The sequence below is a fragment of the Callithrix jacchus genome, chromosome 9, assembly GCF_049354715.1.
Source record: "Callithrix jacchus isolate 240 chromosome 9, calJac240_pri, whole genome shotgun sequence".
NCBI lineage: Eukaryota > Metazoa > Chordata > Mammalia > Primates > Cebidae > Callithrix > Callithrix jacchus.
This window is the reverse complement of record NC_133510.1, coordinates 121,434,565-121,451,247: the sequence shown is the minus strand read 5'-3', so window position 1 is coordinate 121,451,247 and position 16,683 is coordinate 121,434,565. Positions and strand designations below refer to the sequence as shown.

Below are 16,683 nucleotides of genomic sequence, written 5' to 3'. Positions count from 1 at the left end.
AAAAATAATAATAATACAAAAATTAGCTGGGTATGGTGGCACATGAGTAGCTCCTGAGTAGCTGGGTATGGTGGTCCAGCTACTCAGGAGGCTGAGGCAGGAGAATCGCCTAAACCTGGGAGGTGGAGGTTGTGGTGAGCAGAGATCACACCATTGCACTCCAGCCTGGGCAACAAGAGTGAGACTCCATCTCAAAAATTAATTAATTAATTAATTAATTAATTCTAGGATGTATAGAGAGGCACGCCACCTCCATATCCAAGTGATGAACTCACCACTGACTTGCTTTGTAGTATTTGCCAACCTCCTAAATAGCTAGTTCAAGCCAATTCCCTGTATCCTTCAAGGAAACATCAGTCTACATACAGCAACTAAAGAGTTGGCCCATATTGTTTCTCCCTAAAACCTGCCTACAACCTGCTGAGTTCCCATATGTGGATTACTAAATCCTCGAAGGTTAGAAAGGGATTGGTTCTGACTCTCACGTAACTTTCCTACCTTTACAGGAAAATAGTTAAGTTTAGCTACCCTGATGGAATCGTATCAAGTCTTTCTGAAATGTTCACAGTAACACCTGGCAGAAGAGATCTAATAGCACAGAGGATATAGCCAAAAGCCTTTGTTCTTACATCTGGGTCAAAGGAAGACAATACCTGTTCTGTAATTAAAGCAGACTGGAAAAAAACAAAGAAGAGGGATTCCCATCACCACAGATGGACTTGGGTAAGCAATATGGGAACACAACCAAGATATAAATGGCAGCTGACCCAGAAATTAAGTGGAGCATAAGTCAGAGCTTGCAATTACTATTAAAAGTCTATCAACTATTGAACACCTGTTATGCACAGGACACTGTACTAGGCACTCGTAGGTGTAACCACAATCCTGTGAGAGGGTCTGATCAGCCCCATTTCATAGAGGAGGAAACAGACTCAGAGAAGTTAAGCAGCCTGACTAAGGTCACACAGCCAGTAGAAGGTGGAGGTAGAAATCTATCTATGAGGTCAAAACCCACTCTCCATCTTGCTCTGCTCTTGACAGGTAAGACAAAAGTAACTGGAACAGCCCTTCATAGCCCCACTCAGGGGCCCCAGAATCCCACCCCACAGGGCTTTCCTACCTCCAGTCAGTTCCATTGTCAGCTTTTCATTTTCAATCATTTTCTTCTTTTCTTCTAGCTCAGCAATCAGGTTCTCTTTCAGCTCAACCTTCTTGTCTTCAAATTCTTTCACTGCGGCCTTCTTTTCTTTAATGTAATTTCGTTCCACTTGTTCAGTCTACGCAAAAGAGAAACACAGGCTGGGAGTACATGGCCCTGGGAGCCAGGAGCTCCAACTCCAGGTCTCTACCCTGTCCTCAACAGCAAAGAAAACACCTTTGCTAGAAACATGGCAAATATAGTTTCACTCTCATATACACTTGCAGTAACAATGTCTGAGAGCAAGCTTTCCAATGAACGCATAAAATCAGACCCATGTGACTTTTGCTGATTTTTGAGCATACCTCACTTGCTACTCAGATACATTTCTCTTTTCCACATCTTATATTTTATACTAAAACACATTTCTCAAAGATAAATAATCGCTTATAAAGTTACAGCTTAAAGGGAAACAGGAGATTCTAGATAAATTTGTGTATATTCAAAAAATAATTTTAAAATACTGAGGCAAGATGGCGTTAAGTTACTATTATTTTTGATACAGCAAGAAGAAAGAATGGAACATCATTTAGGAAGTGCCTGAATCCCAAAGTACACAAATACTGGTACTATACTAAGACAAAAGTTGTACACGCCTCCACTTTTCAAATCTCGCCACTGCAGTGAGTGACAACATCTGGGCCTATGGCGGGCTACGAATGTGTGTACCTCACTGGAGTATACCTTCAGGCTGATCACATGATCCTTCAGGCTGCGTGACTATGGGCACCAAACTGATCTAAGGAAAGTAGATTCCAACAATGTGACAATGAAAAACCATGACTTTCTCAAAAAGCAACCCTCACACACATGCTAGCCACCCTGGGAGCAGTACATCATCCAGGATTCAGGCCCTCATGTCTGTATCACAGCACAGAATCTGACACAGAACCAGCGCTCAGATGTCCATGGAATGAAAGGAAAAATTAGAAATTAGAAATTAGAAATCCATCTTTTTTTTTACTGGCCCAGAGAGTTGCAGCTGTAAAACAGAACTGTTGAGCCAATTCAGAGACTGAACTGCTTCAAGGACCAATATCAAACAATTAGGCCATTATAACTTAGAGACTTCCAAACAGCTTTAATGTGGGATTAAAGTCAATAAGAAAGCCAGGCGCAGTGGCTTCCATCAGTAATCCCAGCACTTCGGGAGGCTGAGGCTGGTGGATCATGGGGGTCAGGAGTTCTAGACCAGCTTGGCCAACATGGTTAAACCCTGTTTCTACTAAAAATACAAAAAAAAAAAAAAATCAGCCAGGTGTAGTGGCAGGCACCTGTAATCCCAGCTACTCAGGAGGCTGAGGCAGGAGAATCGCACCCGGGAGGTGGAGGTTGTGATGAGCCAATACTGCGCCACTGCACTCCAGCCTGAGCAATAGAGCAAAACTCCTTCTCAAAAAAAAAAAAAAGTCAATAAGCAGTGAGGGGTGAGTCCTCCTTATTCCCCTGTGATAAGCAGAGGCTGCGCAACAAGTGAACAGACAGGATGTCTGAACCGAGACCAAATGTCCTTTAGTCAAACAGAACAGTGGTGAAGCCTTCCAAACTATCTTCTTGGTGATAAAAGGAAAGGCCACCAGATCAGGACGGCAAGAGTCCAGTCCCAGAAAGAGCCTACAAACCCAGAAGATCCGTGGTACTTACTTCTAGCTGGAGGAAGAGTTCTGCAAGAGATAAAAAGTGCAATTAGATTTGCTAGGCCGTGCCACCTTTCCAGACAGCAATGTTAGCATTCATTTAGAAGCAGTAATTGTTTTCTGAGAGCATGTTACACAGAGCAAATGTTTTCATCAGTGAAACGTTGATATACAGGAAGGGAAAGGATGCAGGAAGTACTCAAGTGTAGTTAAAATGTGGCCCTGCCAGCCTACCAACATGGCAAAACCCCATCTCTATTAAAAATACAAAAATCAGCCGGGCATGGTGGCATTCGCCTGTAATCCCAACTACTCAAGAGGCTGAGGCAGGCAGGAGACTCACTTGAACCTGAGAGGCAGATGTTGCAGTGAGCCGAGATTGTGCCACTGTACTCCAGCCTGGGTGACAGAATGAAACTTGGTCTCAAAAAAAAAAAGTGGCCCTATGGCAGTTCTGCCTGAGGGCAAAAAATGAGCAGCAGAAATCAAACTACCCTGGCAAAATAAAGTTATCCTTCCTTTCATTCAGTCCACCCTCAACGGTCCCCACAATGGCTGGATGGGTCAAAAAGAAACAATGCAATTACTCCAAAAGCAGAGTGGATACGATGTTTTAAAGCAGTGGTCCCCAACATTTTTGGCACCAGAGACCAGTTTGGTAGAAGACAATTCTCCCATGAACCAGGGCAGGTTAAGTGGGCAGGAAGCAGGTTGGGGGGGGATGCAGCCCAGTGGTCCATAGTCTGAGAGATGGAGAACTCTGGTTTTTTGGGTTTTGGGTTTTTTGAGACAGAGTCTCACTCTGTCACCCAGGCTGGAGTGCAGTGGCGTGATTGCGGCTCACAGCAACCTCTGCCTCCCGGGTTCCAGCAGTTCTACTGCCTCAGCCTCCGAAGTAGCCGGGATTACAGGTGCATGTCACCGGGCCCAACTAATTTTTGTATTTTTAGTAGAGACAGGGTTTCACCACGTTGACCAAGCTGGTCTCGAACTCCTGACCTCAGGTGATCTGCCTGCCTCAGCCTTCCAGAGTTCTGGGATTACAGGCATGAGCCAACGCGTCCAGCCAAGACCCCTGCTTTAAAGCACTATATGAAGGGCTATGCGTAGTAAGGAAGGACCTTCACAGAGAATCCACAGGATAGAGGCTCCAGGCACTCTTGGGGCTTCGCTGTCAGGCCGCCAAGCTCTGCTCACGCTGTTGTCTGCCCCTGCAATGCCCTCTGATTTCCTGTCCACATTCCCAAGTTATTGACTGAATGCAGCCCACTCCTGAGGTCTTTCCTAATGACTCTTCACTCATCATGCCCTTCAGATACCTTATCTAACAGCACTCAACAACTAAGTTAGCACCTACCATGTACCAGATGATTCGAAACTATTACCTAGCAGCTTCCCTCACCCCTAGATTTATAATAGAGTAGAAACCTGTCTACAAACCCACAACTTGAAGCAAAATTGGTCCATGGCTTCTACTCTTTTCTGGGCGGCAGGGGCTGTGCATACAGTCCACAAAGATTCTCAGTGGACCAATAACTCATAGGGATGCTATTCTCAGTCTACCTACCATGGGCCCCTTGGCAAACCTGGCAAATGCTACGAAACCTGTCCCCAGAAAAAAGCACATATACGAATTTACACAAACTGCACAGAATTTTGACAGTTCCAGGAACCCCAGATTAAGAGCGCAGATGTCGATGAATAGTTGTTGACAGAGAAAAATCAACTGAGGAAAGGGACAAGCCACTCATCATTTTTTTAGCCCCCAGAAGTCCTACCTACTTTGGCACTGGGAATTGCTGGGCATAGGAATCCAGGCACACCCAACTCAATGTGATCATTCCTGTAACAGCTTCAGACCTGTACCATGCACAAGTGGGCCAGAGAGCTGGACTCCTGTGCCATTCCAAGAAATCATGCCTTGCACCAACAAGTCGAAATGACAATTAGCACTTAGAGATGCCAGTTGTTTTAGTTAAAGCAGCCAGACACCACTAAAGCAGGTGGCTCATCTCTGCAGAATGTACTTTTTAAATCTCAAGTCGTGACTGATTTAGGAGCTCTTCTACATTTTTACCTAGCAGAGAGAAATGTGAAAGAACACAGGAGGGCCAGGCATGCTGGCTCACGCCTATAATACCAGCACTTTGGGAGGCCAAAGCGAGCCAGGCAGATCACCTGAGGTCAGGAGTTCCAGACCAGCCTGGCCAACATGGTGAAACCCTGTCTTTGCTAAAAATACAAAATTAGCCAGGTGTGGTGGCAGGTGCCTGTAATCCCAGCTAATCAGGAGGCTGAGACAGGAGAATCGCTTGAACCCGGGAGGCAGAGGTTGCAATGAGCTGAGATAGCACAGCTGCTCTCCAGCCTGGGAGACAGAGACAGACTCCACCTCAAAAAAAAAAAAAAGGAAAGAACACACAAGGACAGGATTGAGAGTCTGAGCAGAATGAAGAAAAACAACTCTATACTCACTCTGCTGTTCTAACTTCAGAAATATGACTCACATCCATTTTCTTTCCTTATTTCCATCTTATGCCAATTCCATGAGGTATTAATATTCCCCTCTACAGATGGGAAAATTGAGGTTTCAAGAGCAAATATTCTACTTAAAAGATCAGATCTAAAGTGAGGAGGCAGGATTGAACATAGGACCACCTCCTTCCACAAATGCCATCTCCTTTATCTGCAAAAGGGGAAGTTTAGGAAGAGCAGCCAGTTGAGGATATTCAAGTCAGGAACCGAGTAGAATGGGGTAACAGTAGGGAGAGGTAGGAGGCGAACAGGCAGAGGGTTAATAGCCAGGGCTCCACTTTCTCAGTGCCCACACACGCTTCAGCCCCTTTTCTATCTGCTGGTATGCACTGGGCAGCTTCTCACTGAGGAGATAGAGTGAAGGGTGGGAGAGTCACTGGACCAGAATGAAAGACTACAGCAGCATGAGGAGTGGCACCCAGCCCTTATTTTAAAACCCATCGTTACTTCTACCATCGCAGGAACAAGGACTCTGCTGGCACCCAAACTGCTGGCTGATTATGAGCTTTAAAAATTCAACACATACACAAGATTCCCTATAATCTGAGGAATCCATGTTTACACACTTTAAACAGCTGTCACATCTTACTTTCTGCATGGTTCTTTAACTCATAGCGTTCCTTAGCTTTACACATGTGGTATCTTGTCAATGAAATAGCAAGTTTCCCAAAGTCAAGGCAATGTGTTACATGACTGTATATTCATCACAGTGCCTAAATGTAGCAGGCGCTCAATTAATTTTTGTTAACTGAATACATTTACTGTATACAACTAATCAAAAGTGTGCCTTTTCTCTAAATTCTCATAAAAACAATACAAGGGGAAAATAACAAGGACTCTCCCCAGTCCTAGCACAGAATTTCAAAAGAAACAAACTTAAAAAGGGACAAAACCTACAATCCTTTTCCTCATCAGCACTTCTGACTGTACTTCAAACCAGCCATGCAGACATGAGCAAGAGGGTGCAAGACTACTCTTGGGTTGGGGTACCAGGGAGAACAACCTAACTGCAAGGAGCCTCCTTGGACACCCTCCACTACTGGGCCATTCTTTAGCAACAGAAGCAAAAAATGAAACCATTTTCCATAACTGCAGTTTGGAAATCTCTCTTCTGCAAAACTCTCCCGGACAGAATATCTGGGATACAATTTGGAGAATAGCGCTTACGGCTTACTTACACTGATGAGCAGCAAATCGACGAACATTTAAAGATGATTCATTTCCATTTAAAGGAGCCTTACCTGCATTCCGTATCCTCTCTTTGTACTGCTGATCTAGTTTTTTCATTCTCTTCTGATATTCCTGTAATGTACCTGATTTCAAGCATTTAAAACATAAAGTTATTGTGAATATCAATCTGCTCTACATTTTGTTTCCTAAAATTATTCTCTAGCATCAACACTGACTGTTTCAGTAATACCAAAGGAAATCAAAAGCCAAAGGAAGCCACACCTCAGCAGTTAACTCTGGTTCTTAAGCAAGGCACACAGCAGAAACCATTAGGGACCTATTTAAAGTCCACCCAACCCAGTGGATCAGGGTCCTGTAGTGACGGAGCAGGAGTGGAAAGGTGCCAACATTTCCACACTATTCTGATCAGTTGCTGCAACAGTCTCAATCAACAGGCCTTCCTTTCCCAGAAAAGTTTCCTTCTCCATCAGTAAGGTCTAGATCGATGCTGTTAAGGATTAACAGCAGAACCTTCTGCAATGGTAGAAGTGTTTCATATCTGCAATGTCCAATATGGCAGCCACTAACCACCTGTGGCTATTTTAGCACTTGAAATGTGGCTAGTGGAACTGAAGAACTGAATTATTAATTAAATTTAAACAGCCACATGTGGCTAGTGACACTATTAAACAGATCAGGTAGAGATTCTAACCAAATTGCTATTTATTTCATTGCTCTTCCCACAAAACAGTTAATTATGAGGGGCCCATCTTGTGGAGGGAAGCATTTCCTGATTATAATGCCTGACCACGGGCTAGTCCAAGGGCCTGGATCACTTACAAGCAATAAAAGCACATAGTAGAAAAAGCAGTTTCACTGACAAGGACTCCACAATATGAAACCAAAGAGCTCACTGCCACAGCTAACTGTCCCCGGGGCCTCACAATGTGCACACCGCTGTGCTAGATGCTCCCCGTGAAGAATCACATCTACTCTTACTATCTTCATTTTGCAGATCAGAAAACAGATTAAGCAAGAGAAAGTGGCATGCCCAAGGTCTCATCACTAGAGGCAGGGAAAGTGTGATTCTAACCCCTCACAAAACTCCAGAGCCTGCACCTTAACTCCGATGCTGCACTGCCTTTAGCAGCCGGCGGCATTTGACAAAATACCACCACTTTTAATTTAACAAGCAAAAAGGAGAAAGCACAATGTGAATAACCCACAGGTCATTAACATTTGATTTAGAAAAAAATACTAAAACTTTATTCTTTAATAACAATGTCCCTCCTAAAAATATCTAGCTTTAGGCACAGTGGCATTCAGTTCGTGTTCCACTGAAAGCCTCAAATGAGATTTATTTGAAGAATCTCATACATACTGGAAATAAATTTTTCAAAATCAAGGAGTTTGAAAATCACCACTTTACTGACAACAAAAGACAGCAAAATGTGTACTGGATAGTCAAGATCAGCCAGACCAAGTTTTAAATAACTCCCATAGAGACGTGAAATACACAGATTTCAAGGGTTTGTAATATTAAGAAGCTGATTTAGAAATGCAGAATTCAATCACATACCAACCTTCTTGTAGTTGTTGCAACTGCCTCTTGAGAGAAGCCAGTTTGTCCTGATACATCCTATTAAAAAAAAAAAGAAAAGTCACACTACCAGATAAAAACATTCAATACTCAATTCCAAAACAACCTACCTACAGAAATTACCTGGGTTAAGGGAATGTCATTAATGTTCATTAATGCCCCTCAGGAAGGAGAGGAAACTAAAGTCGGCTTGCTAGCTTAAAATGCACCAGCAGGCCGGTCGTGGTGGCTCACGCCTGTAATCTCAGCACTTTGGGAGGCCGAGGTGGGAGAATCACCCAAGGTCAGGAGTTCAAGACCAGCCTGGCCAGCATGGTGAAACCCTGTCTTTAAAAAAAAAACAAAACAAATGCACCAGCAGCCACAGGGATCAGAAAGGAACGAGAACCCTGTGTTCTTCCCCCCAAATTTTTAGATTCTCACAGGTTATCCCACCTTTAAAGAATCTGTCGGCCGGCTCAAGCCTGTAATCTCAGCAATTTGGGAGGCCGAGGCAGGTGGATCACGAGGTCAAGAGATCGAGACCATCCTGGTCAACAGGTGAAACCCCATCTCTACTAAAAATACAAAAATTAGCTGGGTGTGGTGGTGTGCGCCTGTAGTCCCAGCTACTCGGGAGGCTGAGGAGAATGGCTTGAATCCAGGAGGCGAAGGTTGCAGTGAGCCGAGATTGTGCCACTGCACTCCAACCCGGCGCCTGGCAACAAAGTGAGCCTCTGTCTCAAAAAAATAAAATAAAATGAAAATTTAAAAAATAAATAAATAAGAATCTGTCTAAAACTTACAACTATGAAGATAGCAGAGTTTAATAAATAAGTGACAATGATAAACAGGCAAGAACATACAAAGAAAAACAAAGTATGATGCCATTTTCTTCTGAATTTAGAAACATAATACATACACAACATAGAAATGGCATTAAACACAGGTCTTACATCGACTCTACAATTAGATTATAAGTTAAAGGGAGTAAGATTATGCCTTCAGCATGTTTTTCTAAACAGATAGGCTTAGCTGTGTAAAAACTAAGTCAATAAACTTTCATGTCATTTTTTTAAAGCACTACTCTTTTAGGATCAGAGAAATAATAGTAATTCAGAAACAAAAGCTAAAAGGCAGCATTTATTTGCAGCCCCAGCTGGATGAGAGTACACAGCACACACAAAGCAAAAGCATTTGGAATGTTATTTTTCTCCTCTCACATCTAATGGATTATAGGCAGTCATAACTTCAGCAAGTCGGCTTGAAGGTAGATTCCACATATAAATCACATTTCAGCAAGTATTTTTGCTTCTACCTGAAAAACACCCCCAATTTAACAGTGATAAAAACAGGATTTGTGATCTGAAAGAACACTGTCCAACATATAACAAGCACAATAACCTTCTGGTATATGTGCTGCTAAAGTGAGCACGTGGGCACGATAAACTTGTTAGTGCTCAAATAAGGGCTGCAAATAGAACCCAACTCTTTGTTAAGCGGAGGAGAGCAGGCAGAATCTGAGACTCACACATCTCACTCTTTTAGGGCAAATTCTTATGTCCTTTCAGTGTTCACCTTGAATCACACAACACATTCCATTTTAATCAAAACTATTTTCTACATCATCAGATACTAACGGAGGCCAAGCGAGGTGACTCACGCCTGTAATCACAGCACTTTAGGAGGCTGAGGCGGGTGGACACTTGAGGTCAGGAGTTTGAGACCAACCTGGCCAACAAGGTAAAACCCCACCTCTACTAAAAAAAATACAAAAATTAGCCAGACACAGTGCTGGGTGCCTGTAATCCCAACTAATCAGGAGGCTGAGGCAGAAGAATCGCTTGAATCTGGCAGGTGGAGGTTGCAGTGAGCCAGGATCACATCACTACACTCCAGCCTGGGCAACAGAGCAAGTGAGACACCATCTCAAAAAAAAAAATACTAAGGGACACAATTAAAAGACCATCTCAAAATGTTGAAGCCAATCAAGTACAGAAGAGAGAACATATGAGTAAACTACATACAAGTATTTAGAAACCCAAGCTATAAAATTTCCAGCACTTTGACAGTTCCAGCCAATACTCTGAATTCTGAGTCTGTCAATACTAACAGACTGAAGAATCAACAGCAGCAAAAAATTCACATTCATGGAGATCATGCATGAGGAAAATAACAGGTATGTAAAAATACCTCGCAAATGGTCAAGGTTAAATCAAGCTCTTTGCTTGAAGAGAATAAAGAGCAAGCAAAGCTTCAGAAATGAAACTCTAAGAAAGATAATATTAATTATTAAAGCAATCCTTTTTAGTCCAAGGTAGGAGGATCACTTGGGCAGGAGTTTGAAACCAGCCTGGGCAACACCATAAGACCGTGTTCGCTTACAAAAAAATAAAAATATCAGCCAGGCCAGGTGTGGTGACACATGCCTGTAGTCCTAGCTACTTGGAAAGCTGAGGCAGGAGAATCACTTGACACCAGGAGTCTGAGGCTGCAATGAGCTGTGACTGTGCCACTGCACTCCAGCCTGGGCAACAGAGCAAGACCCTGTCTGTTAAACAAAAGGAAAGAAAAAAAAAAGGCTGAGCACATTGGCTCATTCTTATAATCCTAGCACTCCAGGAGGTTGAACCAGGAGGAATGCTTTAGTTCAGGAGATTGAGACCAGCCTGGGCAACATAGCGAGACCTTGTCTCTAGTAAAAACTTTAAAAATCAGCTGGGCATGGTGGCACGTGCCTATAGCCCAGCTACTTAGAAGGCTGAGGTGGGAGGATCAATGGATTTAGCCCCAGAGGTTGAGACTGGAGTGAGCCGCTATCGTACCACTGCACTCCAGCCCAGGTGACAAAGCAAGACCCTGTCTCAAGAAAAAAGTGGCCCAGAGCAGTGGCTCAGGCCTGTAATCTCAACACTTTGGGAGGCCAAGACGGGCATATTACCTGAGGTCAGGAGTTCAAAGACCAGTCTGGCCAACATGGTGAAACCACGTCTCTACTAAAAACACACACAAAAAAATTCAGCCAGGCGTGGTGATGCATGCCTGCAGTTCCAGCTACTGAGGGGTCTTAGGCATGACAATCACCTGAACCCAGGAGGCGGAGGTTGCAGTGAGCCAAGATCATGCCATTGCACTATAGCCTGGGTGACAAAATAAAAAAGTAATCCATCTTTATTCAGCACTAGTTAGACCTAGCTGAATTACCCCTTCGAGTTCCAAAGCACAAAAACAATGAGAGAATCCAGAGGATGGCCACCAAACATTTGCAAAAAATAAAAGGAAAAGAATGTGGATCATCTTGTTAAAAGGTAAAGAACTTTAAAAACCTAACACATTCAACAAATATGTATTAAATATATTTTATACTGTCTTCCAACTGGGTATATGCTAAGAGTGAGTGGGATTTTCATTTCTCTGGATCTGTTCAACTGTGGCTCTGTCTGTAGACAATGAGAAGGCTTAGGTGAGAACACGTGCAAACATGGACAGAGCATTGGCCTAACAGTCAGCAGCCAGCTGGGTATAGTGGATCACTGGTAATCCCAACACTTTGGGAGGTCAAGGCAGGTATATCACCTGAGGTCAGGAGTTCAAGACAAACCTGGCCAACATGGTGAAACACCCTCTCTACTAAAAATACAAAAATTAGCCAAGTGTGGTGGCACATGCCTATAATCCCAGCTACTCAGGAGGCTGAAGCAGAATTGCTTGAACCTGGGAGGCAGAGGTCACAGTGAGCAGAGATCACATCACTGCACTCCAGCCTAGGCGACAGAGTGAGACTCCATATCAAAAAAAATTTTTCTTCTAAATTAAATAAATAAATAAGAGTCAGCAGCCCTGCTTTTCAATCATGGCTTCTCTGAGCTCTCTAGGCCTCTGGCACCTTGTCTAGCATGTTAGTGCAGTGAGTTCACACTTAGCTGAGAACCCAGTTGCTTCAAGACACTAATTACCATCTCTGTCCACTGGTTTTCCCATTAAAAAATAAAAATAAAAGGCCAAGCATGGTGGCTCACGCCTGTAATCCTAGCACTCTGGGAGGCCAAGGTAGGCAGATCATAAGCTCAGGAGTTCAAGACCAGCCTGACCAGTATGGTGAAATCCTGTCTCTACTAAAAATACAAAAATTAGCTGGGTGTGGTGACACACACGTGTAATCCCAGCTACTCAGGAGTTTGAGGCAGGAGAATGGCTTGAACTTGTGAGGCAAAGGTTGCAGGGAGCAGAGATCATTCCACTGCACTCCAGCCTGGTACCACAGCAAGACTCCATCTCAAAAAATAAAATAAAATAAAATAAAGGAGTAAGTGGTAAAAGGTCCTCTCCTGTTGTACGACACCATTCCCTCCCCTGTGTCTGTTTCCCTCAAGATTTTTTCTAGAGGGTACTCAACAGAGTCTTATAACGTGAAGACCGATTAAATGTAATTAACTTAAAATGGAGAACTGCAAATACACAAGGTCTTTGAAAGCGCTTTGGTCAAAACCATACAGGTAAGGTCACTGCAGATTAAGTATCCCTTATCTAAAATGCTTAGGAACAGAAGTATTTTGGATTTTTTCAAATTTTGGATTTGCAATGTACTTACCAGCTGAGCACCCCAAATCCAAAAATCTGAAATCCGAAACAGTGCAATGAGCATTTCCTTTGAGCATCATGCTGGTACTCAGAAAGTTCTGGATTTTGAAGCATTTGAGATTTCAGATTTCGGATGCTCAACCCATATGAAGACTTTGTCCACTCTGTTCCAGAAAAGATCCAGAAAAATCATACTCACTGTTCCTTCATTTCTACATAGTCTTCTTCATCATGCTTTGCCAGGTCAGTTTCACTAGCATCCTCAGTGTCTGAATAAAGTTAGGAAAGAGAGACTAGTTAAAACCATAATTCACAGAGTTTGTGTCACCTGACACAGAACGTGCACTCAATACACTCCCGTAAAATCAATTTATGTTCAATGCAGGCCTACAAAAAGCCATCAATGAAAAACATCACATACAGTTAGTTCGCCATCCCTATCTGCAGATGTGAAACCTGTGGACACAGAAGGGCAATGCAAAGAATTTGAGCATCCTCAGATGTGGTATCCATAAAGTCCTGGAACCAATCCCCCATGGATACCGAGGGACAGCCGTATTTCAGAAAAGAAAAAGCCATTTCCAACTTATGGTCAGATTTACGCAAAAAGCTTGCCTTTAATGCCTGTAATTCCAGCACTTTAGAAGGCCAAAGCAGGATCACTTGAGGCCAAGAGTTCGAGACCAGCCTGGCCAACATGGCGAAACCCTGTCTCTACTAAAAACACAAAATTTAGAGCCAGGCACGGTGGCTTACGCCTGTAATCCCAACACTTTGGGAGGCAGAGGCAGGTAGATCATCTAATGTCGGGAGTTTGAGACCAGCCTGATCAACATGAAAAAACCCTGTCTCTTCTTAAGAGACAAAAAATCAGCTGGGCGTGGTGGTGCACGCCTGTAATGCCAGCTACTCGGGAAGCTGAGGCAAGAGAATCGCTTGAACCTGGGAGGTGGAGACTGCAGTGAGCTGAGATGGCAGCTTCCAGCCTGAGCAACAAGAGCGAAACTCCATCTCGAAAACAAACAAACAAAACAAATTAGCCAGATGTGTGGCAGGTGCCTGTAATCCCAGCTACTTGGGAGGCTGAAGCAGGAGAACTGCTTGAACCCAGGAGACGGAGGTTTCAGTGAGCTGAGATCGCGACACTGCACTCCAGCCTGGGTGACAGAGACTCCATCTCAAAAAAAAAAAGATTACCTACAATATCTAATAAAATGTATAGTGTTTAGGAATAACAGAAAAAATCTGCACATGTTCAGTACAGATCCAGCTTTTTTTCCTGAATATTTTTGAGCTGCACTTGGTTCAATTCACAGATGCAGAAACCACAGACATGGAGAACCAACTATACAATAAAAAAGGGGAATCTGTCACAAATAATTGAAATATTTTCCAAGTGACAAGGGAAAAAGAAGGCGTCCAGATGATCAAACAAAAACTGTTTCAAAACATCTTAAACGTTGTTCTTAAAACAAGCTAATGGCTGGAGTGTCTACAAAATTTCAATAGCCCCTATAGCAGAAAGGAAAAAACTCAATTTTGGTTCCGCTTCTCCCCCTCGTGGGCATGCGATGCAGTGCAAGTGCTTCACAGTCGAAATCTCTCTAAGCAGTGTCTTCCGATGGAGTTAAACCTAATGCAGTTCCTTCAACTTTATATGTCACGTATCTGCAGCTTTTGTAAGGCTGCTGCAGATCCAAATCCCCACAAACTCTTCTCCTCTCTTTCAGTCAAGAGGCCTTCCCTGAGTTCCCGCCAGCCACATTACTTGGCACTCAGAGACTCAGATGAATAAAACATATGCCCCATTCCAAACAGCTGGTCTAGCTTTTGCTCCACGGCCCGATTTTGCCCCAGAATATTCGACTCATATATCGGTCTCTATCCCCTCTTTCTTCTCCCTTGACTTTTCACAATTCATCATCTTCCTCCTCCTCCATCCCTCCAAAATAGTGTTCCTCACACTTGCCAAATTATAAAGCCCAGTTTGAAAAGCAAGACTCGAGACGCTGTAATGACAGTGTAAAGAGCACCGACTGAAAACATAACACCTGGGTACCATTAAGCAAATCCCTCTCTCTCACCTGTTTCGGGGGGGTGGGAGATGGGGAGAACATTTACTGCACAAGGCCAAGCAATTTATGCGCATGTCATTTAATCCTTATACCGACCCTAGAAAGTGCTTTCCAGTGCAAGCGTGGGAATTAAACAGCTCCATTACAGCTGAGTAAATCGAGGCTGCAAAGCGTAAGTTTACAAACCGAGTAAAGTGACAGAGCAAAATTCAAACCTGTATCTCGCTGGTTCTAGGTCCCTTTCCTTTTTTAACCAACCTGAGTTCTCAAGCCTGTACCACCTAAAGTATAGCTTACGCATTTCGGGGGGGGGAGAGGGGCAACTTAGGACTCTGATGCTCTCAGACACAAAAAAGGGGTGAACTACACTCGGTGCATTCAATAGATGAGTTTCCCATTCCCACTAGTGAAGATCTGAGGTTCAATCAGAGACGGCTGGGAGGGAGGACAGGGTCTTAAAGAGACCCCCAGAGTGACAACATGTAAGTCCCTTCTCCCCATCACAGTCGAGTGTAACGCACTCAAGGTTTCCCCCGTTAATCTAGCATGGATGGGGGTAACTTCCCCGAGCCCCGCAACTCCCAGCGGCCCCTCCACGCAGCCCCAGGCCCCGGAGGCCGCCCCGCCCCTCTTCCAAGCAGCCCCACCCCCTCCCCAAGCGGTCCCACCTCTGCTCCGGACGGCCCGGCGAGCTGCAGAACTCACCTTCGTCCGAGTCACGGCCTCGACAGCTGCGCTCGTCGTCCTCGGCGCTCTCCAGCTCTTCGTCCTCCTCGGGGTAGTACTCGGGGGCCGGCGGCGCTCCAGCCGGGGCCGGGGCCGGGGCCAGCAGACCGGCGGCACTCATGTCGCCTCTGACCGCGGCTAAGCGTGGCCCAGGGACACCGCGGCCACCCGCGCTGGGCACTCGCCGTCTGTCTAGCAGCGTCCGACCGAGCCCCCAACTGGAGGAGCGGGAGCCGCGGCGACCCCTTCCCCGTCTCCACCGAGCTCCGCCCCCCGCGCCCGCGCTCGGCAACGGGGGCCTCGCGCCTCGGGCGACTTCCGGGTCGAGAGCTGCCCGACGACGGCCTGACTCCGCCATTCTTGGGAAAGTGAAGAAGCCGCTGGACGCCCCGGTCGCCACAACCTCAACCCTTTCATCGCCGTCTTAAAATTCTCAACGTATAGTGGGGGAGGGGCGGGGGCAGGTTCTCTAGAGTCAGGCAAATCCTCGGGCAGGCCCAGCAGCGGTCAGGACCCCGAGGCTCGCCGGCGACTTACGGAAACAGCCGCCAGGCGGCGTCTGGAGCCAGAACTAAAGCGGCGATCGTTAGCGACTTAGGGGAGGAGGGTTTGAAGGGCCCTTGGCAGGTGGAGGTGGTCTCTAATTTAAGCAGTGGAACTACGCGAACTGCCCCCTAATTAGGTCGGGAAACCTAGACATCCAGAGTGTGCGTGGTCATGCAGCCTGGCTCCTCCTCTGACTATTTGGAGCATTATTAAGGGCTAAAAGACACGGATGATACGCCATCCTGGGGTTAGCAAAACAGCATTTTCTCAGTCCTTGGGAATCCTTTCTGTTTGTGTAAGGTTTATACGATAGGATGTTCCCCCAGTTTTACAAGAGAGAAATGAACTGTCATTTGCCTTAAAAAAAAATAGTAACGTCCAGTCTGACGTTTTAGACTCCAATACCCAGGCCCTTCACGATACAGCTTCCTTGAATATTCATTTTTTTAAAGATGTTTTTGCCTAATCCAACAGCTTGCTCTGAACTCTCAACTGAGGAAGGGGAGAATTTGCCTACCAGATGTAATTTGGCTAAGTAAGGCCCATGCGAAAGCTTAAAAAACAAAAGAGTTGCGTATCTGCAAGAATGAATTTGTGTGATTCCGAGTAGAAGAGGGACACGTTATAAGTTTTGCT

The 16,683-nt window shown here is 44.8% G+C and overlaps 1 protein-coding gene across 1 annotated transcript in view; it reads right to left on the bottom strand.

Annotated features, from left to right (window-relative positions):
- Window positions 1–15,778, bottom strand: part of SUDS3 (SIN3A corepressor complex component SDS3) — a 40,340-nt gene extending 24,562 nt beyond the window's left edge. The window contains exons 1-6 of the mRNA XM_002753054.7: window positions 15,481–15,778; window positions 12,900–12,969; window positions 8,124–8,179; window positions 6,612–6,683; window positions 2,843–2,862; window positions 1,121–1,277 (exon numbers count right to left, since the gene is read on the bottom strand). Of these exons, the coding sequence (XP_002753100.4) occupies window positions 1,121–1,277; window positions 2,843–2,862; window positions 6,612–6,683; window positions 8,124–8,179; window positions 12,900–12,969; window positions 15,481–15,622 (517 nt within the window). The 5' untranslated portion in view covers window positions 15,623–15,778. The remainder of the gene's footprint in view (window positions 1–1,120; window positions 1,278–2,842; window positions 2,863–6,611; window positions 6,684–8,123; window positions 8,180–12,899; window positions 12,970–15,480) is intronic.
- Between the last annotated feature and the right edge of the window lie 905 nt (window positions 15,779–16,683).